The sequence below is a fragment of the Pygocentrus nattereri genome, chromosome 6, assembly GCF_015220715.1.
Source record: "Pygocentrus nattereri isolate fPygNat1 chromosome 6, fPygNat1.pri, whole genome shotgun sequence".
Taxonomy (NCBI): Eukaryota; Metazoa; Chordata; class Actinopteri; order Characiformes; family Serrasalmidae; genus Pygocentrus; species Pygocentrus nattereri.
In genome coordinates this window covers 8542409-8562090 of record NC_051216.1, presented here as the reverse complement: position 1 = coordinate 8562090, position 19682 = coordinate 8542409, and the positions used below count along the sequence as shown (strand labels likewise).

At 41.3% G+C, this 19682-nt stretch overlaps 1 protein-coding gene across 1 annotated transcript in view; it reads right to left on the bottom strand.

Annotated features, from left to right (window-relative positions):
- Window positions 1–19682, bottom strand: part of ttn.1 (titin, tandem duplicate 1) — a 149029-nt gene that overhangs the window by 53760 nt on the left and 75587 nt on the right. Inside the window, exons 103-145 of the mRNA XM_037539622.1 lie at window positions 19294–19590; window positions 19019–19205; window positions 18806–18921; window positions 18154–18453; window positions 17753–18052; window positions 17556–17661; window positions 17265–17461; window positions 16860–17165; window positions 16466–16744; window positions 16084–16383; window positions 15686–15988; window positions 15217–15600; window positions 14821–15123; window positions 14424–14723; window positions 13983–14279; window positions 13614–13898; window positions 13220–13513; window positions 12786–13085; window positions 12381–12689; window positions 11989–12179; window positions 11454–11883; window positions 11057–11365; window positions 10650–10831; window positions 10429–10558; window positions 10017–10316; window positions 9617–9934; window positions 9137–9433; window positions 8694–8993; window positions 8270–8584; window positions 8019–8167; window positions 7756–7906; window positions 7365–7646; window positions 6948–7250; window positions 6542–6844; window positions 6144–6425; window positions 5756–6055; window positions 5376–5678; window positions 4791–5099; window positions 4407–4688; window positions 3986–4285; window positions 3583–3876; window positions 527–3496; window positions 99–419 (exon numbers count right to left, since the gene is read on the bottom strand). Of these exons, the coding sequence (XP_037395519.1) occupies window positions 99–419; window positions 527–3496; window positions 3583–3876; window positions 3986–4285; window positions 4407–4688; window positions 4791–5099; window positions 5376–5678; window positions 5756–6055; window positions 6144–6425; window positions 6542–6844; window positions 6948–7250; window positions 7365–7646; window positions 7756–7906; window positions 8019–8167; window positions 8270–8584; window positions 8694–8993; window positions 9137–9433; window positions 9617–9934; window positions 10017–10316; window positions 10429–10558; window positions 10650–10831; window positions 11057–11365; window positions 11454–11883; window positions 11989–12179; window positions 12381–12689; window positions 12786–13085; window positions 13220–13513; window positions 13614–13898; window positions 13983–14279; window positions 14424–14723; window positions 14821–15123; window positions 15217–15600; window positions 15686–15988; window positions 16084–16383; window positions 16466–16744; window positions 16860–17165; window positions 17265–17461; window positions 17556–17661; window positions 17753–18052; window positions 18154–18453; window positions 18806–18921; window positions 19019–19205; window positions 19294–19590 (14484 nt within the window). The remainder of the gene's footprint in view (window positions 1–98; window positions 420–526; window positions 3497–3582; window positions 3877–3985; window positions 4286–4406; window positions 4689–4790; window positions 5100–5375; window positions 5679–5755; window positions 6056–6143; window positions 6426–6541; window positions 6845–6947; window positions 7251–7364; window positions 7647–7755; window positions 7907–8018; window positions 8168–8269; window positions 8585–8693; window positions 8994–9136; window positions 9434–9616; window positions 9935–10016; window positions 10317–10428; window positions 10559–10649; window positions 10832–11056; window positions 11366–11453; window positions 11884–11988; window positions 12180–12380; window positions 12690–12785; window positions 13086–13219; window positions 13514–13613; window positions 13899–13982; window positions 14280–14423; window positions 14724–14820; window positions 15124–15216; window positions 15601–15685; window positions 15989–16083; window positions 16384–16465; window positions 16745–16859; window positions 17166–17264; window positions 17462–17555; window positions 17662–17752; window positions 18053–18153; window positions 18454–18805; window positions 18922–19018; window positions 19206–19293; window positions 19591–19682) is intronic.

Below are 19682 nucleotides of genomic sequence, written 5' to 3'. Positions count from 1 at the left end.
CATAAATAAATAAATAAATAAATACATTTTTAAAAATGTGTAGATCTGGGTACTGAAGTGCTCTTAATATTTGTTCAAATTTGTTTATGCAAACTCACCAAAGATATCCCGTGGTGAGACAGCTCCCTCAAGATTAGTTGGTTGGCTTAGGCCAATCTGGTTTTGTGCGGAAACACGGAATTCATATTCAAGATTTTCATCCAGACTTGTGACTGTAAACTCTTTTCCAGTCAATTGGGCAGCAACATTGCACCTCTTCCATCCATCTTCTCCCTTCTTGCCTGTACCCCTGACTCGGAGCTCAACTACATATCCAATGAGTGGAGCGCCACCATCATGTGTAGGCTTTGTCCACCCAAGAGTGATTGATGTCTTTGAACTGTCAGTCACTTTCAAGTTTCCAACAGGACCAGGAGGCCCTACAAACAGACAAGCAAGGTTAGTATTGACAGACTATGACCAAATAAATAAAAAAATAATCATTTGGTTAATTAAATAGTAGCAGTTCAGTGGTGAGTAAACATACCAACAGGATCCCTTGCAGTGTGTGTTCTAGATGGCTTGCTTGCATCACCAATTCCAATTTCATTCTCAGCCTTGACACGGAACTGGTATTCATGATTAGGCAAGAGTCCTGTTACAGTCATATGGTTTGCTGAAATTGGTGATTTAATAACTGGAGTCCACCTAATGCCATGTTCTTCTTTCTTCTCGAGAATATAACCAGTGATGGGTTTTCCACCATCATTATCAGGAGAGCACCACATAACTGTCATTTCAGTCTTTGCGATTTTGGTTACCTCTGGAGCGTCTGGTGCACCAGGTCTGCTGAACTGGGTCCTTGCAATAATAGACTCTGTTTCCACAGCAGGGCCAGCTCCCATTTTATTTTCTGCTCTCACTCTAAAGATGTACTCATTTCCCTCAGTTAGACGAGTTACATTAGCAGAATTGGTTACAACCGCCGATGAATGGACTGACCAGACACCTCTTTTCGTCTCACATTTTTCAATAATGTAGTTAAAGATCTCACATCCACCATCGTCCTCGGGTATCTCCCATGCCAACTTGCATCTATCAACTGAAATGCCTGAGACCTTTAGGTCTCTAACAGGTCCAGGCCTGTCCAGAACATTCACTTTAGCTTCGCCAGTGCAAGTTCCAGCAGCATTCGTTGCAGTGATAATATATTTTCCAGTATCTGTACGTTTTGCATTTGTGAGGAGGAATTTAGAGAAGTTTGAACCAGTTTCCAGTTGAACTCGAGGGCTTCTAACGATATCCTCTGTGGCTCCGTCTTTACTCCATTTCACATCTGGTTGTGGCTTACCTTTAACCTCTGCCTCGATTGGGATGGAATGCCCAGCTTTGACTACCTTAACACCTTCCAACTTGACCTTTATCTCTGGAACTACAAGTTCTTCCTTTACAAGAACTTCAGCAGTAGTCACCCAGTTGCTCTCTCCTCCCTCATTCTTTGTTTGGACTCTAAACTGATATATTTGATTCTCAATACATCTGTCTGCCATGAAATATGTTTCTTTAATAGCACCTTTGTGAAGTCTTTCCCATTCCTCTGCCTCTTTTGGTTTCTTTTCAACATGATAAGCAAGATTGCGGCTACCGCCATCATAGTCTGGCTTCTTCCATTTGAGGAAGACAAAAGTCTTTCCAATTTCACTAATATGGAAATTCTCTGGCTCTCCTGGTTTCTCTACTGGATCCACAGCAAGAATTGCTGTTTTTGTTTCTGTTGGTGGTCCAGCACCAATTTTATTCTCTGCACTCACACGGAAGAAATATTCACAGTTCTCAACAAGCGGAGCTTTAACAAGACGTTTAGTGCAGTCAGATGTAACAACTGTCCATCCTCTTTGACTAGGTTGACGGCACTCAATTATATAATTTGTAATTTCAGTGCCACCATTGTCCTCTGGATTTTCCCAAGACACCATGCAAGAGTCTTTGGTTACGTATGCAACCTTCAAGTTCTGGCAAGCTCCAGGAATATCAAGCACATTGACGATGATGGTAGCCTGTGCCTGGCCACTGCTATTCTTAGCTTGAATTGCATATTTTCCATAATCTCCTCTTACAGCTTCCTGAATGACTAGTTCAACAAGTGGGAAGTTGTTGATCATCTCTGTGCGTTTGTCTCTGCCTAAAGCTCTTGCATCTTTAGTCCAGGTAATTTCAGGATCAGGTCTGCCTTTAACTCGGGCCACAAGGCTAATGATCTGTCCTGCCCGAACAGTTAAAAGGTCACGGCAGGCAACATCAACAGTTACCTCGGGTGGAACAAGGATGTCTTTGGCAAGCACAGCCTCTGCTAGCTCTCTTGGCTCTCCATCCCCAGCCTTGTTAGATGCTCTAATGCGGAATCTGTACTCTGTACCTTCAATAAGGCCTGGTACTCTGAATGCACATGGCTTGATGAGATCCTTATTGATTCTGTCCCACTTTGCAGAGCCTGATTTCTGGCACTCAACAACGTAGCCTAAAACAGGGCTGCCTCCATCTCTGCTAGGCTTGGTCCACACCAAATCTGCATATGACTTGCTCCAGTCCTTCAGTTTTAGATTACTTGGAGGTCCTGGAGGAGTAACTGGGCGTGTGGCCCTTATCGGGTCTGAAGGATAGGATGGCTCGCTAATACCAGCAATGTTCTCAGCAAAAATTCTGAATTCATAGCTGTTGCCCTCAAACAGACCAGAGACTCGGTATCTAACATCTAAGACTGGTGTTTTATTTACACGAATCCATTTACCAGTCATCTCCCTGCGTTCTACAATGTAACCACTGACTGGACTTCCACCATCAGTGTCTGGTGGAGTCCATGACACTGTCACAGCATTTTCTGTGATATCGGAACACGTTGGTGGTCCTGGAGGGCCAGGGGGATTAAACATATGTTTGGCAATAGTTGGAGGACTTTCGAGGGGAGCACCAATGCCTATCTTATTCTCAGCACGAATGCGTACAACATATTCACGACCCTTCTCTAAACGTGGAATCTTAGCTTTTGTGCTTAGGCTTCCTGAAGTCACAACAGACCATGGCTCCCAAGGCTTCTTGACGTCCTTCTTTTCAACAATGTAATTCATCAAAGGTGTACCACCATCATCTTTAGGTGGACGCCACTGGATAATCATATGATCAGGTGCAACCTCAAGGATGTTGACAGGGCCAATTGGAGGACCTGGGAGATCAAGTACTGTTACGTGAAGAGCAACTGACTTGCTTCCTGCAGGATTTGAAACAGTAAGGATATATTCTCCACCATCAGTCCTAGCACATTCACTGATGCTTAGAACTGTTGAAGTTCCTTCAGTACAAATCTTGTGTTTGCCTTCAGTTTTGAGCTCATTGCCATCACTCAGCCACTTGGCTGTTGGGACTGGTATTCCTTTCATGACTGCAGGCAGCACAATGGTGCTTCCAGCCTTCACAATAAGACCCTCAATGAGTTTCACATCAACTTCAATAGATGGTGCCACTATAAAGAGAAAAAAAACCATGTCAAACATAGTCAATTAAGTCAAAGGTATTAGTTTGTTTCATACATTATTGAATACGTCTTACAAGTCTTCTCCTGGCAAGTAACTGGTACACTGGTGTCCGGTCGGCTAATGCCAATAGCATTTTGTGATTTTACGCGGAATCTGTAGGTCTTTCCCTCTACAAGTCCAGTGACATGGCAGTGAGCATTGCTGACAGTTTTGAAGTTGACCCAATCAGGAACTCCCTCTTCTTGATACTCAACAATAAATCCAGTTATTTCGCTTCCACCAGTGCGTTCAGGCCACTCCCACTCAAGCCATACTTCAGTTTTTTCTGCATCTACATGATGTAAATTCTTAGGAGGGCCAGGAGGATCTGCAAAAAAAAAATTAACATATTAGATATATGGGTTTTCAACAAATTTAGGATCTTGATTATCTTGTTCTGGGCATACATTTTTAATGACTTTGTTATTACTACTTACATAGAGGATCAACTGCTTTAATAGGCTTGCTGGTCTGAATATATGCACTTCTGCCAAACTGATTCTCAGCTGCGACACGGAATAAATACTGAATACCCTCCATCAGATATAGAGCCATGAGGCTAAGCTTCTTGGATGAGGCACAGACTGGGACCCACTTCTCAGCAGCAACATCTTTTTTCTCCACGATGTAGTGAGAGATGACAGCTCCACCATCATCCTCTGGCTTCTGCCAGGTTAGGTATGCCGATTCACTTGTTATCTCAGAGATGATAAGATTACGTGGAGGTCCAGGTTTGTCTGAGTCACAGAAAGGGAAAAATCAGCCAATTAGTACACATACAAACATTTACACACACACACACACACACACACACACACACACACACACACACACACACACACACACACACAAACTTACCCAGAACAAGTACTGTACATGTCGCTGTCTTTGATCCAGCTGCATTTTGAACCGTTATGGTATAGTTGCCACAGTCAGCGCGGGTGCTTTTCTTAATGTGAAGTTTGCTGCCTGTTGTTGTGACTTCAATAACACAATGTGCCGGAACCTCTCCATCATTCTTCTTCCAAGACACAGTAGGGATTGGCATGCCCTTAATCACAGCACTCAGTGTGATATCTGTTCCAATCATTGCAAGATGGTCACGTGACATATTGGCATCCAGCAGTAACTCTGGCTCCTCTGCATAAAGAAATTGGGGGGAAAAAGTCAATTATGTAAATTATTTAGAACAGCTAGCCATCAGTGTAACATCTGAACAGATTATCGTAGAAAAAAAATTACCAAGTCTGTCATGCACTTTAACTGGTTGTTTTACGTAAGCAGGTTCAGATTTTCCAGCTGCATTCACAGCCATGATCCTGAAACTAAATTCTCCACCCTCTGGTAGGTTTTTCACAACAAAGTTGGTGTCTGGGCATGACTCAGGAGTCTCGTTGGCCTGGATCCATTCAATTGCACCAGGCTTCTGATACTCAATAAGGTATCCAAAGATTTTGCCTTTGCCATCATGGCGAGGAACACGCCATGACAAACTAACAGAATCCTTTGTTTTGTCAACAGCCTCAGGAAGCACAGGTGGACTAGGAAGAACTGCAGAGGAAATGTGACAGTGTAAGAGAAAAACAAATTAACTTAGCAATGTCCAGTTATTCAAAAGAATTACTGTATGTCTTTAAACGCCCAAATTGCTATTCAATAATGCATAGGGTGACATTCTAAACCAAACTCTCTCTACTGATTATTTTTTGTGTTTAAATATGCTAATTGTGCCCAAATTAGCAGCAAAACTTTCAATCTTAAAATAATGTAAACAAGTAGGGTTCCAGGCAATCATATTGTATATTCAAGGCAAATGAAACAACATACCAATAGGATCCTTAGCTAGAACAGGTTTAGATGGAGGGCTGGGGTCCCCAGTACCAATTTCATTCTCTGCTGTGACACGGAATTCATATTCACACCCTTCAATGAGATCTTGTACCCTGTACTGGGTAGCAGGGTAGATATGATCTCTAGTCACACGAGACCATCTCTTAGCTGAAGGCTCCTTCTTTTCCAAGATGTATTCCGTAATGGGCTTGCCACCATCACGAGGACGGTTCCAAAGCACCAGGGCGGAGTCATGATAAACTTCTCTAACTGTAGGCTGCTCAGGTGCCTCAGGTACTCCTGTTAACATAATGGGACATTAATACAATACATTCCTAACAACATGACATTTTAAAATATATTAAAATGCTACATACGGAAGCGATCCTTAGCCCTCATCTCTTCAGACTCCAGTGGGTCACTGATGCCATACATATTCTCAGCACTTATTCTCATTATGTATTCACGACCTTCCTCAAGTTTGGGCACTTTACAGGTGGTTTTTGTGGAGGCAGATGTTACAGTGGTCCACATGTCCCTGTTACTGTCTCTCTTTTCAATTATGTAGTTGGAAATTTCACATCCACCGTTATCAAGAGGAGGCTTCCAAGAAATTACCATATGATCTCTATGAACATCCTCAAAGATTACTGGACCTTCGGGTGGTGTCGGGCGGTCTAAAATTAAACAGCAACATCAGAGATCAATACTGGCATTTACTTAACAACAAAATGACCTGACAAAAACAAATTTAACAAACCGTACCAACAACAACGACATTGCAAATGCCCTTGCGAGCTCCAGTGCAGTTCTCAACTGTAACACAATATCTGCCACTGTGCCCACGCTGAGCCTTGATAATACCAAGGCACATTGTGGTTAAAGTATTCTTGAACTGAACATGTTGATCTGCTTTCAGCTCTTCATCATCCCTTGTCCATGTGACAGAAGGAGCTGGTTTTCCTGTATAGCGTCCTTGCATTGCAAAACTTTCACCAACACGGATAATAAGTTTGTCACGGAAGTCCAGTTCAATAGTTGGGGGCTCTGAAATAAGATGATACCCAATCAGTTGCATCAGAAATTCTACTGAAATCAAAGGGTTGTTATTTACTGTAACATACACTCATGAATAATGTAATTTTGATTCCTGGTTTTCATACCAAGCTCATCTCTGCATAGGATTGGTTTAGTGTTGAAGGATGGCTTGCCCTGACCAATTTCATTTATGGCACTGACACGGAATTCATAGGAGTCACCCTCTCGAAGACCATCGTATGTGAATTTCCTGTCCATCAGCCTTTCCTTTGTCAATCTTATAAACTTGTCCTTGCCAATTGGCCGTGCCTCCAGGACGTAAGAGGTCACTTCACATCCTCCATCATTCTTTGGTGGCTTCCATGCAATGCTAATGTAGTCTTTAGTGACAGCAGTGACCTCAAGCTCCTCTGGACGGTCTGGTACAGCTAGTAAAAGAAATATGCAGAAAAAAAGTTTAGTTATAATAAAAGTACTGGCTATTTGCTTGTAACACGGAAAGAAATCATAGTGAAAAGCACACCAACTTACTGAGACGTTCCTTAACAATGATTTCACATGCAGTTTCACGGAATGCACCGATTCCAACTGCATTTTCAGCTGCAACTCTGAAGAAATACCCTTTTCCTAAAGTCAGATTAGAAACCACACCACTTTGTCTGGCTGCGTTATAAGAGCACGGTGTCCAAAACTTGCGCTCCGATTCCCGTTTTTCAATTATAAAGTTAGTTATAGGAGAACCACCATCATCCTCAGGGAAGAACCAAGTCAGTTTGCATGAATCAATGGTAAGATTATCTGCAGTAAAAGGTATGCCCACTGGACCAGGGACATCTGAGGAAAGAAATAAAATTAGATATGTAACTGTGTTTTTCTCTTTTATTCAGTGCCTATCTACAATTGATATTTGATATATATTGCACAGTTTATATAATTACTCCTACTTACCAAGAATATCAATAATGACAGTTCTCTTCACCTCTCCTCCAGCATTTTTTGCAATCAAGCTATAAACACCTTGTTGCTTTCTGGTGCAATTCTTAATTACTAGTGAGGTGCTGATTGATGTAGTCTCAACAACAGCCTCTGGTGGGACAGCACCATCATCTCTGCTCCATGTTATTGCCGGGCAAGGCTGGCCTGACACATAGGCTATGATGCGGATAATGCCACCGGCGTGGAAAACCATCCTCTCTTTCATTGAGATGTCAAGGTCAAGCACTGGGGGACCTGTAATATGAACATAAATGTTTGTTGTTGTTTTTTTTATTTTATGTTTACATAAAATACATACAATTAAATAAAAGACACTGACATAGTGATATACATCAAGACTTACTTATCCTTTCTTTCATTTCAAGAACTTCAGCAACTTCTCCTGGCTCGCTCAGCCCAGCAGCGTTGAATGCCAAAACTCTAAACTTGTAAAATCCATTCTCTTTCAATCCAGTGATTACAAATCGTCTTCCTCTAACTTCTTTTTCTTTGGCCTGTAGGCATAATAAAGAAATACAAAGAGAATGTAGTATTTTGGTATCATGTCCAATCACAGAGAGTGAAGAATTATTTTGACTAAAATAACACCACATGTCTACTGCATACCCTAACCCAGGCGTCTGTGCCTTCCTCTTTGTATTCAACATAGTAGCCCATGATTTTCGATCCCCCATCTTTTAGAGGTGGAATCCATTCCAAATCAACTGTATTCTTTGTCCAGTCAGTAATTTTGGGGGTTGGTGGTGAAGGTGGAGCTATATAAAATCAGAGAAGTCAAAATGTGAGACTGACGTAACAACAAATAGTACATCACTATAATTTTATAAGTATAACACATTTTTTGTGTGTATGCTCACCAATAGGATCTCTAGCAAATGTTGGGTCAGATGGTAAACTTGGAGGCCCACATCCTGCTGCATTGATTGCAGTCACACGGAACAGGTATTGAGATCCTTCAATGAGGCCTGTGACATTGTAGGACACGCCAAGGGGCATTGGCCTGATTGCATCACGGGTTACTCTGTTCCATCGCTTTGATGTGGTCTCTTTGCGCTCAAGCCAGTACCCAGTAATTGGACTACCACCATCTGTGTCTGGTTCCTCCCAGTTCACAGTCATGGAGTCCATTGTAATGCTTGAGAGGGTTGGCTTCTCGCACTGGCCAGGGATAGCTATAAAGAGGATATAATACCTTGTGTTATCTATTTTTATAAAAAAGCATGGACAAACTGAACTAAAGAATTACTAGTGATAGACTAGTGTACTTTCTTTAGTACTTACTGAAAATATCCCTAGCAACCTCTGGCTCACTGTCAAGTGAATCGCCAACTCCGTATTTATTCTGAGCCCTGATGCGGAACACATACTCATGGCCTGGCATCAGACCCTCAATTGTGAAGATGCGCTCTTTGGGTGCACCAGGAACAGGAATCCATGACTTCCTATTGGCAACACGCCTCTCAATGGTATAGTTTGTGATTTTGGAACCGCCATCATCTATAGGAGGCAGCCATGAAAGGGTAATCTGTTCAGCATGTATCTCCTCAAATTTAATTGGTGCAGATGGAGGTCCAGGAAGTCCTGAAAGTAAAAACGCATGATGCCCAATTAATATAAATATTATGTTTACAGTTTTGTATGTGCTCATTAACATGAGTACTCATAATATTCCACAGAACTAATGTCTCTATGCCAGTACCAAGTAGTTTAGTAATATCATTTACCTAGAACATTAAGTCTCATCTCCTTGGAGACTGTGCCTAGGCTGTTGCTGGCAGTCAGTGTATACAGACCAGTGTCTGAGCGTTTGCCCTGCTGGATCAGCAGTGTACAGCTATCATCAGACACAAGCTTGTTAATATGTTCATCATACACTACTTCAACCTTGTCATCACTTTTGTGGGGTGGGGCCTTGTGCCAAGTAAGGGTGGGGAATGGACATCCCTTAATCTTAGCAACAATGTTAATATCTGTGCCCCGTTCAACTTCCATGAACTCGTCAAGTACAATGGAAGGTGCTCCTAGAAGAAAGAAACACAAAGTTACATGCAATGTGTGTTTAAAGGAATAACACCTGTAAATATTACCGCAGATACAAACGAGTGAAAGTAACCAATTCATGATTAATTTCCATAATGGAATGATTTCATTCATGAACAGTGAAAAAGTTTAGCATTCTTGTAAGTTCACTGTATTTTCCGTACTTGTCTGGTCCTTAACAATGATAGGTCCAGCAGTAGAGGATGGTCTGCCTGCACCAACTTCATTTACAGCCTTGACACGGAATTCATACTCAGCACCCTCATGGAGGTCCTCAACTTTGAAGGTGGTGGTGTCAATATCACGTCTATTGCACTGTCTCCAAGACTCTTTTTGCTCTCCACTTGAGTCCCACCAGAGGCGTTCAACAATGTAATGAGTTACAGGTGACCCACCATCATTTTTGGGCGGCTTCCATGTCAGAGTCACTGTTCCCTTGGACACATCAACGATTTTGACTCTCGTGGGAGCATCAGGAGGATCTGCAAATATAAACATGTAACTGAGCCATAATGACAAATATTTTTTTCTGTTCTGATGAGAGTGTGATTAAGATGTACTCACGGATGGGTTCCTTTGCCCTAGTCCTCTGGAAGGTTTGTAGTGCAGGTCCCAGACCAAAGCTATTCTCAGCTCGAATACGGAACAAATAGTCTTGTCCTTCAATAAGGTCTGGAACAACAAAAGACTGACTGGCACAGGCTGGGTTGACCTTTGTCCAGGCTTTTCCTTCAACTGTCTTCTTCTCAATGTAGTAGCTCTTTATCCGTTCACCACCATCATTATCTGGGGGCTTCCATGTAAGTCTGCATGTACTTCTTGTGATGTCAGTAATTTTGAGATCTTTAGGCGGCCCAGGGAAATCTGGATGAAAGATTATTTTTTAATATATATATATATATATATATATATATATATTTTTTTTTTTTTGTATTCATACATTTTAGTAAGGTTTAGCAAGTGTAGCATGTCTTACCCAGGACAGTGACACGGACTTTAAGTGTTTTTGTGGCAGCTTGGTTAGAAGCGGTAATGATGTACCTTCCAGAGTGTTTGAACTTACACTCAGGGATAGTTACTTCTGAAGTGGTGTCAGTTGATGCAATCTGTGTAATAAAAATTAAATAATTTTTAAAATCAAGGGTACTATATTAGAAACTTTGATATGAAAATATTAGAAAATATGTAAGGTCCCACCTCTGAATCCACTGGAAGAGTGTGAAGCTCATTTTTCTTTTCTGTTGTGGCAGTTCCATCAAATTCCCATGTGACCTTTGGAATAGGCCGGCCTGATACAGTGACTGGGACTCTGATTGTTGTTCCAGCACGACAAGAGAGAAGTTCCTGAGCCTTGACTCCAAGTGTAATAATGGGTTCCTCTGTGAAATTTCAATAGAATAAAACTGTTACTCAACAAATAATAAAAATGCACATTGAGCATTCATAAATAGACATTTTCCTAGTATTTTCAAGCACTGTCAGTGGACAATCCCCAATGGTAGTCAGTATCACTCTAAGACTTGACGTATGTATGAATAAACGGCAAATTTGTCTTTCCAATACATTAATTTATATTTTAAAGTACAACTACAAATAATTCTTACCCAGGATATCCTTTATAACGGTATCAGAAGTTCTGGGACTTGGTTCTGACTCGCCAGCAGCATTGACAGCAACGATCCTGAATCTACATTTCTTATTTTCTTTGAGCCCTGACACGGTATATGAAGGTGTTAAAATCAGCTTATCAGGCTGATTCACTCTTTTCCACTCTACCGAGCCTTCATCTTGGACCTCAACAATGTAACCTTTGATTGGGGTTCCACCATCCTTCTCTGGTGGGACCCAGCCAAGAGTCACACTGCTAGATGTCTTGTCTTTTACCTCAGGTGCAGGTGGCTGGCTTGGTGGATCTACAAAAAAATAGGAAAGCAGTGTGAGTTTTGTGTAATTCAGCACCTAACTTTTGCTGTACAATCAATGCAACAGCATGCCACTTACTTCTTCGATCGAGGGCAAAAACACATTCTGTTGCTTCACTTGGTGGTCCAATGCCAGCAGCATTTTGTGCCATCACACGGAACTGGTACTCAGTACCTTCAATGAGCCGCAGCACATTGTACTCCAAGCCCTTAACAGCTGGTTTTGTTACAGGAGCCCTGTTAACACGACTCCAGTACACAGCCCCCCTCTCTCTCTTCTCAAGCCAGTAGCCCTGAATAGTTGCTCCGCCATTGTCCTTTGGAGGGTCCCATGCTACTAGCATAGACGAGCGAGTGTGTCCAATGATTCTTGGTTTTTGAGGTGGGCCAGGAAGGCCATATGGATCCTTGAGAACAGCTTTCTCTGATTCACACCCATCACTGACTCCAAACTTGTTCTGAGCTTTGATCTGGAACTGGTAAGTGCCAAAGGCCTCAAGCTTGTACACCTTCAAGAAAATATTTAAAAAAAGGTCAGCATCTATCAGTTTTCCATAATCATTAGGTTCATTTCTCCACATATAACAACTGCAGTACACCATTACAACACTAACCCCATAACGCCTGTCTATGATGCAGCATGTCAGCTGCTCCCAGTCAGACTTCTTTTTGCTGGCATCCCTCTTCTCAATAATATAGTTAGTGAGGTCACTTCCTCCATTGTCCTCAGGAGCATCCCATGTGAGGTAGCAAGACTCTGCTTTGATGTCAGAGACCACAATGTTCCGTGGTGGTGATGGACGATCTGGAGTAAAAACAAGAAAAAATGTATAAACCTGTGACTTAGATTCACTTTCAATACATAAAATCAGTGATTTAATTTCTATCTTGAGGCTTTCTTAGATATTTGATTCAACTCACACTGAATGGATTGTATTAGTCTCTGCATTTCATGGGGGACAAAGGACAAAGAACACTATATTTCACTGTTAAAAAGCATACATACCCAAAATCTCAACTTTGATTATTTGTTGACCTGTTCCATGTTTATTTGTGGCAGCTAGCTTGTACAAGCCTGTGTCTTGTCTCACAGTTTCAGGGATAGCAATCTTGGTGTTAATTGTTTGTCTGTTGATCTCCTCTGATTCAAGGGTCATGGTCTCTGTGGATATGTCAAGAACAACTCCATTCTTTGTCCACTCATAGGTGGGCAATGGGAGACCAACAATTTCAGCAGGGATTTCAATAGCGGCTCCTTTCTTGACAATTATGGCATTACTCTTAAAGTACTTCAACAGCGTCACAGTTGGGGTCACTAAAATAAGATTTAGGAAACACAAGTATTGTAAAACACAATAAACATCAGATACTCATTTGTTTCTATAAGAAGCATAAGAAGACTTATACATACATTCATCATCTTGAATATGGACAGTGATTGGCCTGGACAGTTCACCATCACCAACTTCATTGACAGCCTTTACTCTGAAGTCATATGTCATGTTCTCATTCAGATTTTCCAGTGTAATTGTGGGCTCTTTGCAGATTTGACGATTGGCAACATCAAATTCATCACTGTCTTCTCTCTTCTTTTCAACATAATAGCCTCTGATTGGACTACCTCCATCACTGCGAGGAGGTAGCCAAGCAAGTGTTACAGTGTTCTTGGTCCTTGCAGTGTGGTGAAGCTTCTCTGGGGCTGATGGAACACCTGGAATTTCAAGAAGTTAGCATTATTCAATGTTTCTAAGTGTTAAATGTAAAGAAATAAAAATGGACCTATATATATTTTAGATAATAAAACATTCAACAATTTAAAATATAAGTTATGTAAGTTAAAGTTACCTTTAGGATCCACAGCAAGAACAGGTCCAAGTTCAACAGGGGCACCAAGACCAAATTTGTTCCTTGCAACTACACGGAACATATATTCTTCACCATCAAGAAGACCAACTATGTCACATTTACAAGAAGCAATTTCCAAAGGTTGCCTGTATATGTGCATCTTGGCATCCTTTCTTTCAACGACATATCCCATAATATCACTTCCACCATTATCAAGAGGATCAGACCAGGTCAGTGAGATCATCTTCTTGCTGACATGGACTGTTTTAAGGTCTACCACAGGTCCAGGAACATCTTTTACAACAAGAAGACATACAGAAAGTTAATTCATCTTAAGTAAAACAATACAGGACAGAATTTGGGATATGAAGAATTTAAAAGCAATGTTACATACCCATTACATCAACCTTGATAAAAGCAGATTTTGTTCCACTGGGGTTGGTTCCTGTGATCTCATATTTGCCATGGTCAGTTCTCAAGGCATTCTTGATGCTTAGAGTGCTGCATTTTCCAACAGTTTCAATAACAACCCGCTCCTTGTCAGGTTCAGCATCATCTTTTGTCCATTTCACCTCTGGTATGGGTCTGCCAACAACATAAGCTGGTATACGCAGAGTCTCTCCTGCTTTTATAAGTACTCCATTCTTCACAGAGATATCAAACTCAATTCCTGGGGCCACTGTTGCAGTATAACAAACATGAGATTAGGCATAGTATTGGTATTCAGTAAAAATGCTTTCCTTAGTGTTTTGTAAGAGCTTACATTCAGGTTCCTTTACTTGAACAGGTTCAGTCATTCCTGGGACTCCATGGCCACCTTCATTTACAGCATATACACGAATGTAATAATCCGCTCCCTCAGTAAGTCCGGTCAAAGTGTACTTGCACTCCTTGCACCTGAACTCAGTACTGCGGACCCAATCCTTCTCTCCCACAATGCAGCGTTCAACGTGATAACCTAGAATATCTCCACCACCATTGTACAATGGGGGAATCCAGGCAATTTCAACTGTTGTATTTGTAGTATCAACAATTCTTGGGACGGGTGGGCCGGGTGGCACTGTACAAAAATGTAATGCAGTAATTAAAAGATCTATTCTGTGAAGGTATTGTAGACTTCTACAATAATTATTTCATATTTGCATTAGAGACTGCTATAACCATATTTTTCTGAACAAAAAAAAATATCGATGGCAACACTTACTGATGGCATCCATTGCAACCACAGGATCAGTTGGGACACTGAATTCTCCAGGGCCAGCAAGATTCTCAGCACAGACCCTGAAGACATAAACCAGGCCTTCCATGAGACCCTCAACCTTGACTGCTAGTGAGCTGAGAAGGTTGCGATTGACTCTGGTCCAGTATTTGCTGTTGACTTCACGTCTCTCAATCCAGTAACCTAGGATGGGGCTACCATTGTCCTTAGGCTCATGCCAAGAAAGAGCAACACTGTTGGCAGTGACTTCTCCAATTCGTGGCATGTTAGGAGCATCAGGAGGATCTAGAAATCATTTTAAAGACATACAATCACATTCAGTATAACCATTTTCATAGTGGTTTTATGTTGTGTGTCTTAAAGTCTATATTGCATATTTTACCGAATTGATTCTTAGCAACAAGTGGCTCAGAATAGCATGGTGGTCCAGAGCCAAACTTGTTTTCAGCTCTGACTCTGAAGATGTACTCCTTTCCTTCAATTAATTTGGTCACAGGATAGTTATATCCTTTATGAGTTGAGGTAACAGTGACCCAACCAATTTCATCAGTGGTGTTGTCTTTCTTCTCTAGGATATAGTTGATGATCTCACTGCCACCATCATCAAGGGGTGCATCCCATGTGCAAGTGACAGAGTTGTTCCTTATCTCATCAAATCCAAAGTTCACTGGTGGACCTGGTTTATCTGCAGATTAGCACAGCATAGATTTTCATTTAATCTGCTAATTAAAAAATGTGTGAAAAATTTGCAAGATAAAAACTCAAAAAGTGATCTTACCAAGAACATTGACATCGCAAGATGCAGTTGCAAAGCCATGGACATTCTCGACCCTGATGGTGAAAATTCCATGGTCAGTTCTAATAGCATCACGCACCATTATTGCAGTCTCGCTTCTTATGCTCTGATCAAACGACAGACGATCTGGAAGGGGAGGATGGAACTCCTCCTCAGGCTCAGGGTGAATAGCCTTGGTTTTCTTCTTCTTTCTTACAAAGAGCTCTGGCTTCTTCTTAACAATCTTTTGGACATTCTCATCGTTCCTAAGCCATGTCACAGTAGGGTATGGAGATCCTGAAATGTGGGCATCCACTCTAATCTCTTCACCCTTCCTGACACTGAGGCCAGACGCGATGCGTGCATGCAGTGATACCTTTGGCGGGTCTGAAATAAAATAACATTGCTTATGAAATTTTATGTTACAATGGCAAAATATTTCTTGTTTATCTGGACTGACATTAAGACATACCAACAGGATCAGCAGCTGCAATAAGGGGTGTGCTGCGGGATGGGTCACTTTCTCCAGCAACATTCTCTGCACGTACACGGAACTGGTATTCCTTTCCTTCTGTTAAGCCAGTGATGGTGTAGGAAAATCCAGGCACCAGATTTGGGACACATCTCTCAAATCTATCACCATCCTTCTCAATTTTCTCAAGAATATAGCCAGTAATTGGGCAACCACCATCATAGGGTGGTGCCTTCCACGTGACAGTAACGGACTGAGAGGTAGGGTTGTGTCCCTCCACGTCAATTGGTGGGTCAGGTCGCTCTGAAATATTTAAAAGGTCAAAAATGAAAAAAATAATAATAAAACAACAAAATAACAACATATTTATACTTCATAAAAAATGAAATTATACGTACGCTTCTGCTCCTCTGAGATTACAGGGTTGCGAAGCTCAAGATATTCACCACAACCAATTCTGTTAACAGCCTTTACTCTGAAGTAGTATTCACCATTCAGCATTAGGTCCTTGACCACAAAGCTCAAAACATTGATTCCAGACATCACAGGCAAAAATGTCTTCTTCTGAGCCTCTCTGCGCTCCAGTATATAATGCAGGATTGGGCTACCACCATCACTCTCTGGTGGTTCCCATGAAATCGTGCAGGAGCTCTTGGTGACTTCACTTGGAGAAATGCTCTTACATTGTCCCGGAAGACCTATTGGTGAAAACCATTTTATTAACCACTGTTATACAAAACAAAAAATATGACTTGAGATGCTGAGAAAACATTGCCTTACCAATCACTTTAACATTAACTGTTCCAGTGGCGGAACCCAGACTGTTCTCCAAAGTGACAGTGTAGACACCAGCATCTTCATGCTTGCATTTGAGGAGCTCAAGGTGAACATTGTTGAGTTCGCATGTCAAGGTGAGCCTGTCACCAGTTTTCAGTTCGGTTTCATCCTTCTTCCAGATCATTGATGGTTTGGGAATTGCTCTGTATGGGACCTTCAGATGCATTTTCTCACCCTCAACAATGACAACATCTTGAGTCTGCAAACTGATGGTTGGTACACCTTTGAAATAATAAAAAAATGCAGTTAACAAAAATATAGTAATTTCTCAAAGACAAAAATGAGTAAACCCAAGTATTAAGTCAGTATCACGTTACTGAACTAAAAGTGTGCTTACAGTCAGGGTCTTTAGCAAAGACTGGGTCAGAGACTTCAGAGGGATCACTGACTCCAACAGCATTGATGGCACGGACTCTGAGAACATACTGTTTCTCAGGAATTATGCCATCTTCTGCCTTGAACTTGAGCTCTTTGATGGGACGTGCATTTATTCTCATCCACTTCTCTGTGCCAGCCTCAGCCAGCTCAACGTGATAGCCAGTAACAGGACTTCCGCCATTCTTCTCTGGTGCTTTCCATGTGATGTTGATATGCTCTCTGGTGGCATCAACAATCTTAACCTCAAGTGGAGGAGAAGGTGAACCTGAAAAAAAGTCAATAATTGAATAATTAATTGATCATGTGATTTATTTTAATTTCTAATCATTAACCATTGTAACGATGCAAAAAAATGGCAACATACTAATAGGGTCCTCAATGGTAATGATTTCTGTGGGTTCACTTGGGTTGCCAACTCCAGCCTCGTTTTCAGCACGGACCTGAAACTGCACCTCAGAACCTTCATCAACATCAGTCACCCTGTATTTGCATTCAGGGCCAGCTGTCTTTCCAGACTTTAACCAGCGGGTGCCCACTTTCTCCTTCTTTTCAATAACATATCTGCAACAGAAATCATATGTTAAGCCCATTAAAATGCTATACAATATAAATCATGTTGTGTTTCACAAACTAGAAAGCCATAATGATTACATACTTTGTGATTGGTCTTCCACCATCGCTATTGGGAGGCTCCCATTTCAGGTCAACATGTCTCTTGGACACTTCAACTACAGTCAAAGCATAAGGAGGCCCAGGAGTAGCTAAGGAAAGAGTAGTCTGTTACTTAAACTGCTTTTGTAGTAAAACTATTAGATGAAACATGAAACCACTTTTATGGGTGCCTGCACTTACTGAAAGTGTCCTTTGCCAGAACAGAGTCCTCCAGCTCATAGAATTCGCTTATACCTGCCGCATTTTGAGCTGCTACGCGGAAAACATAGAGAGTTCCCTCATTAAGTGGAGTGACGGTGTACTTTGTATCTTTTACTGTGGTGTCCACTGTCTGCCAGCTCCAGCGTCTGACATCTCTCTTTTCAACTACATAGTTGGTAATTGGAGAGCCACCATCACTTTCTGGTTCAGTCCATTTCAGGTCACAGTCGATCTTTGAAATGTTGACTACCTCAAGCCAGCGTGGTGGAGATGGAGGATCTATTTGAATATAAAGTTTCAGTAGTTAATTTCACTTTTACTGTCAAATGTAATTGAACGGGATGCAACTAGATAATGCCTTACAAAGACTATAAACTCACAAAGTCTTTCCTTGCACACAACAGGATCACTTGGATCACTGGGTTCACTTTCCCCAGCGACATTCACAGCTTTGACACGGAAGGAGTACTCCTGCTTCTCCATCAGTCCCTTGAGCAAGTGCTCTGTCGTGAGGACATCCTCGGCCACACGGACCCATTCCTCAGTTCCACTCTTGAGGAGCTCAATAATGTAGGACTCAATTTTAGCACCACCATCATGCTCTGGTCTAGTCCACTGCAGGAATGCAGATGTCTTTGCAATGTCTTTAATGAATGGTTTGCCAGGAGCCCATGGAGGATCTTTAAAAGAAATTTGTATTACATCAAAAACCTTCAATGTATTTATGATTCATTCAATAATTCAAATATTTAAAAATGATTTGAAAACCCATTTCACTCAAAATCCCATTTGAATAGATTATACTAGTACCACCTTTATGCAAGAATAATATCAGCATATTTTTTTTCTTTTCATCCATTTAAATAAAACTTTATTTCTTACTATTTCTTACAATACAATACTTTTTTATTGTTATAGAATATTCAAATATTTACTAAAATATTTGAAAATAAAATTATTTAACAGTTGCAGCCTTACTTCAATGTATTATTTATGACAATATATCACCTGTAAACTGCATTATTGACATACCAATTGGGTCCTTAATCAGGACAGGATCAGTCTCAGCACTTGGCTTTCCAGGTCCTGCAAGGTTCTCAGCCAGAACACGGAATCTGCACTTCTTCTTGGTTGGCAATCCCTTCACTCTGTGAAAAAGTTAAGGAGTGCACTAACTTTAGCATTTGAAATGTTTTCTGTAAATTGAATTTATTATAGTTTTCTTAAAATGTGTCAAAAGCCTACCTGAGTGTAGTGTCCCTGACTGGCAGCTTGTTGCATTTGATCCATTTGTCACTTTCTGGATCAAACCTCTCAACCCAGTAGCCAGTGATGGGACTTCCGCCATCTTCATCAGGCTCATACCAGGTCAGAGTGACTGCATCCCTTGAGATATCAGAGGGCTGTACCCTAGTTGGAGAACCAGGGGGGTCTGAACAACAGAGAAGAAAAAGAAGCAATTACACCTTATTCTTGATTAAGTTCAAGAAGATGAAAGCTGTAGTGAGGCAAATACATACCAAAGGAATACTTGGCAACAATTGGAACATGCTCTGCAGGTGCACCAATGCCATACTGGTTCTCAGCAGATACCCTAAAAACGTACTCTTTCATAGCAACCAGTTTGCAGGCTTTAAATGTGGTTTGTTTGACTGTTGTAGACAGTTTCTGCCACTCCTCTTTTTCCAAGGGTCTCATTTCCACAATGTAGTTGCTCACAGGAGAACCACCATCATCTCTGGGGGCATTCCAAGCCAAGCAGCAAGACTCATTTGTGATGTCAGTAATATCAAATGCAGCTGGGGGACCAGGCTTGTCTGTTTTACAAAACAAAGATTGTATACTGAGTTATCATTTCAAAGGAAATGTCTTCATCCACAAAGCCATTTGTAGTGACCTTAAATATAAA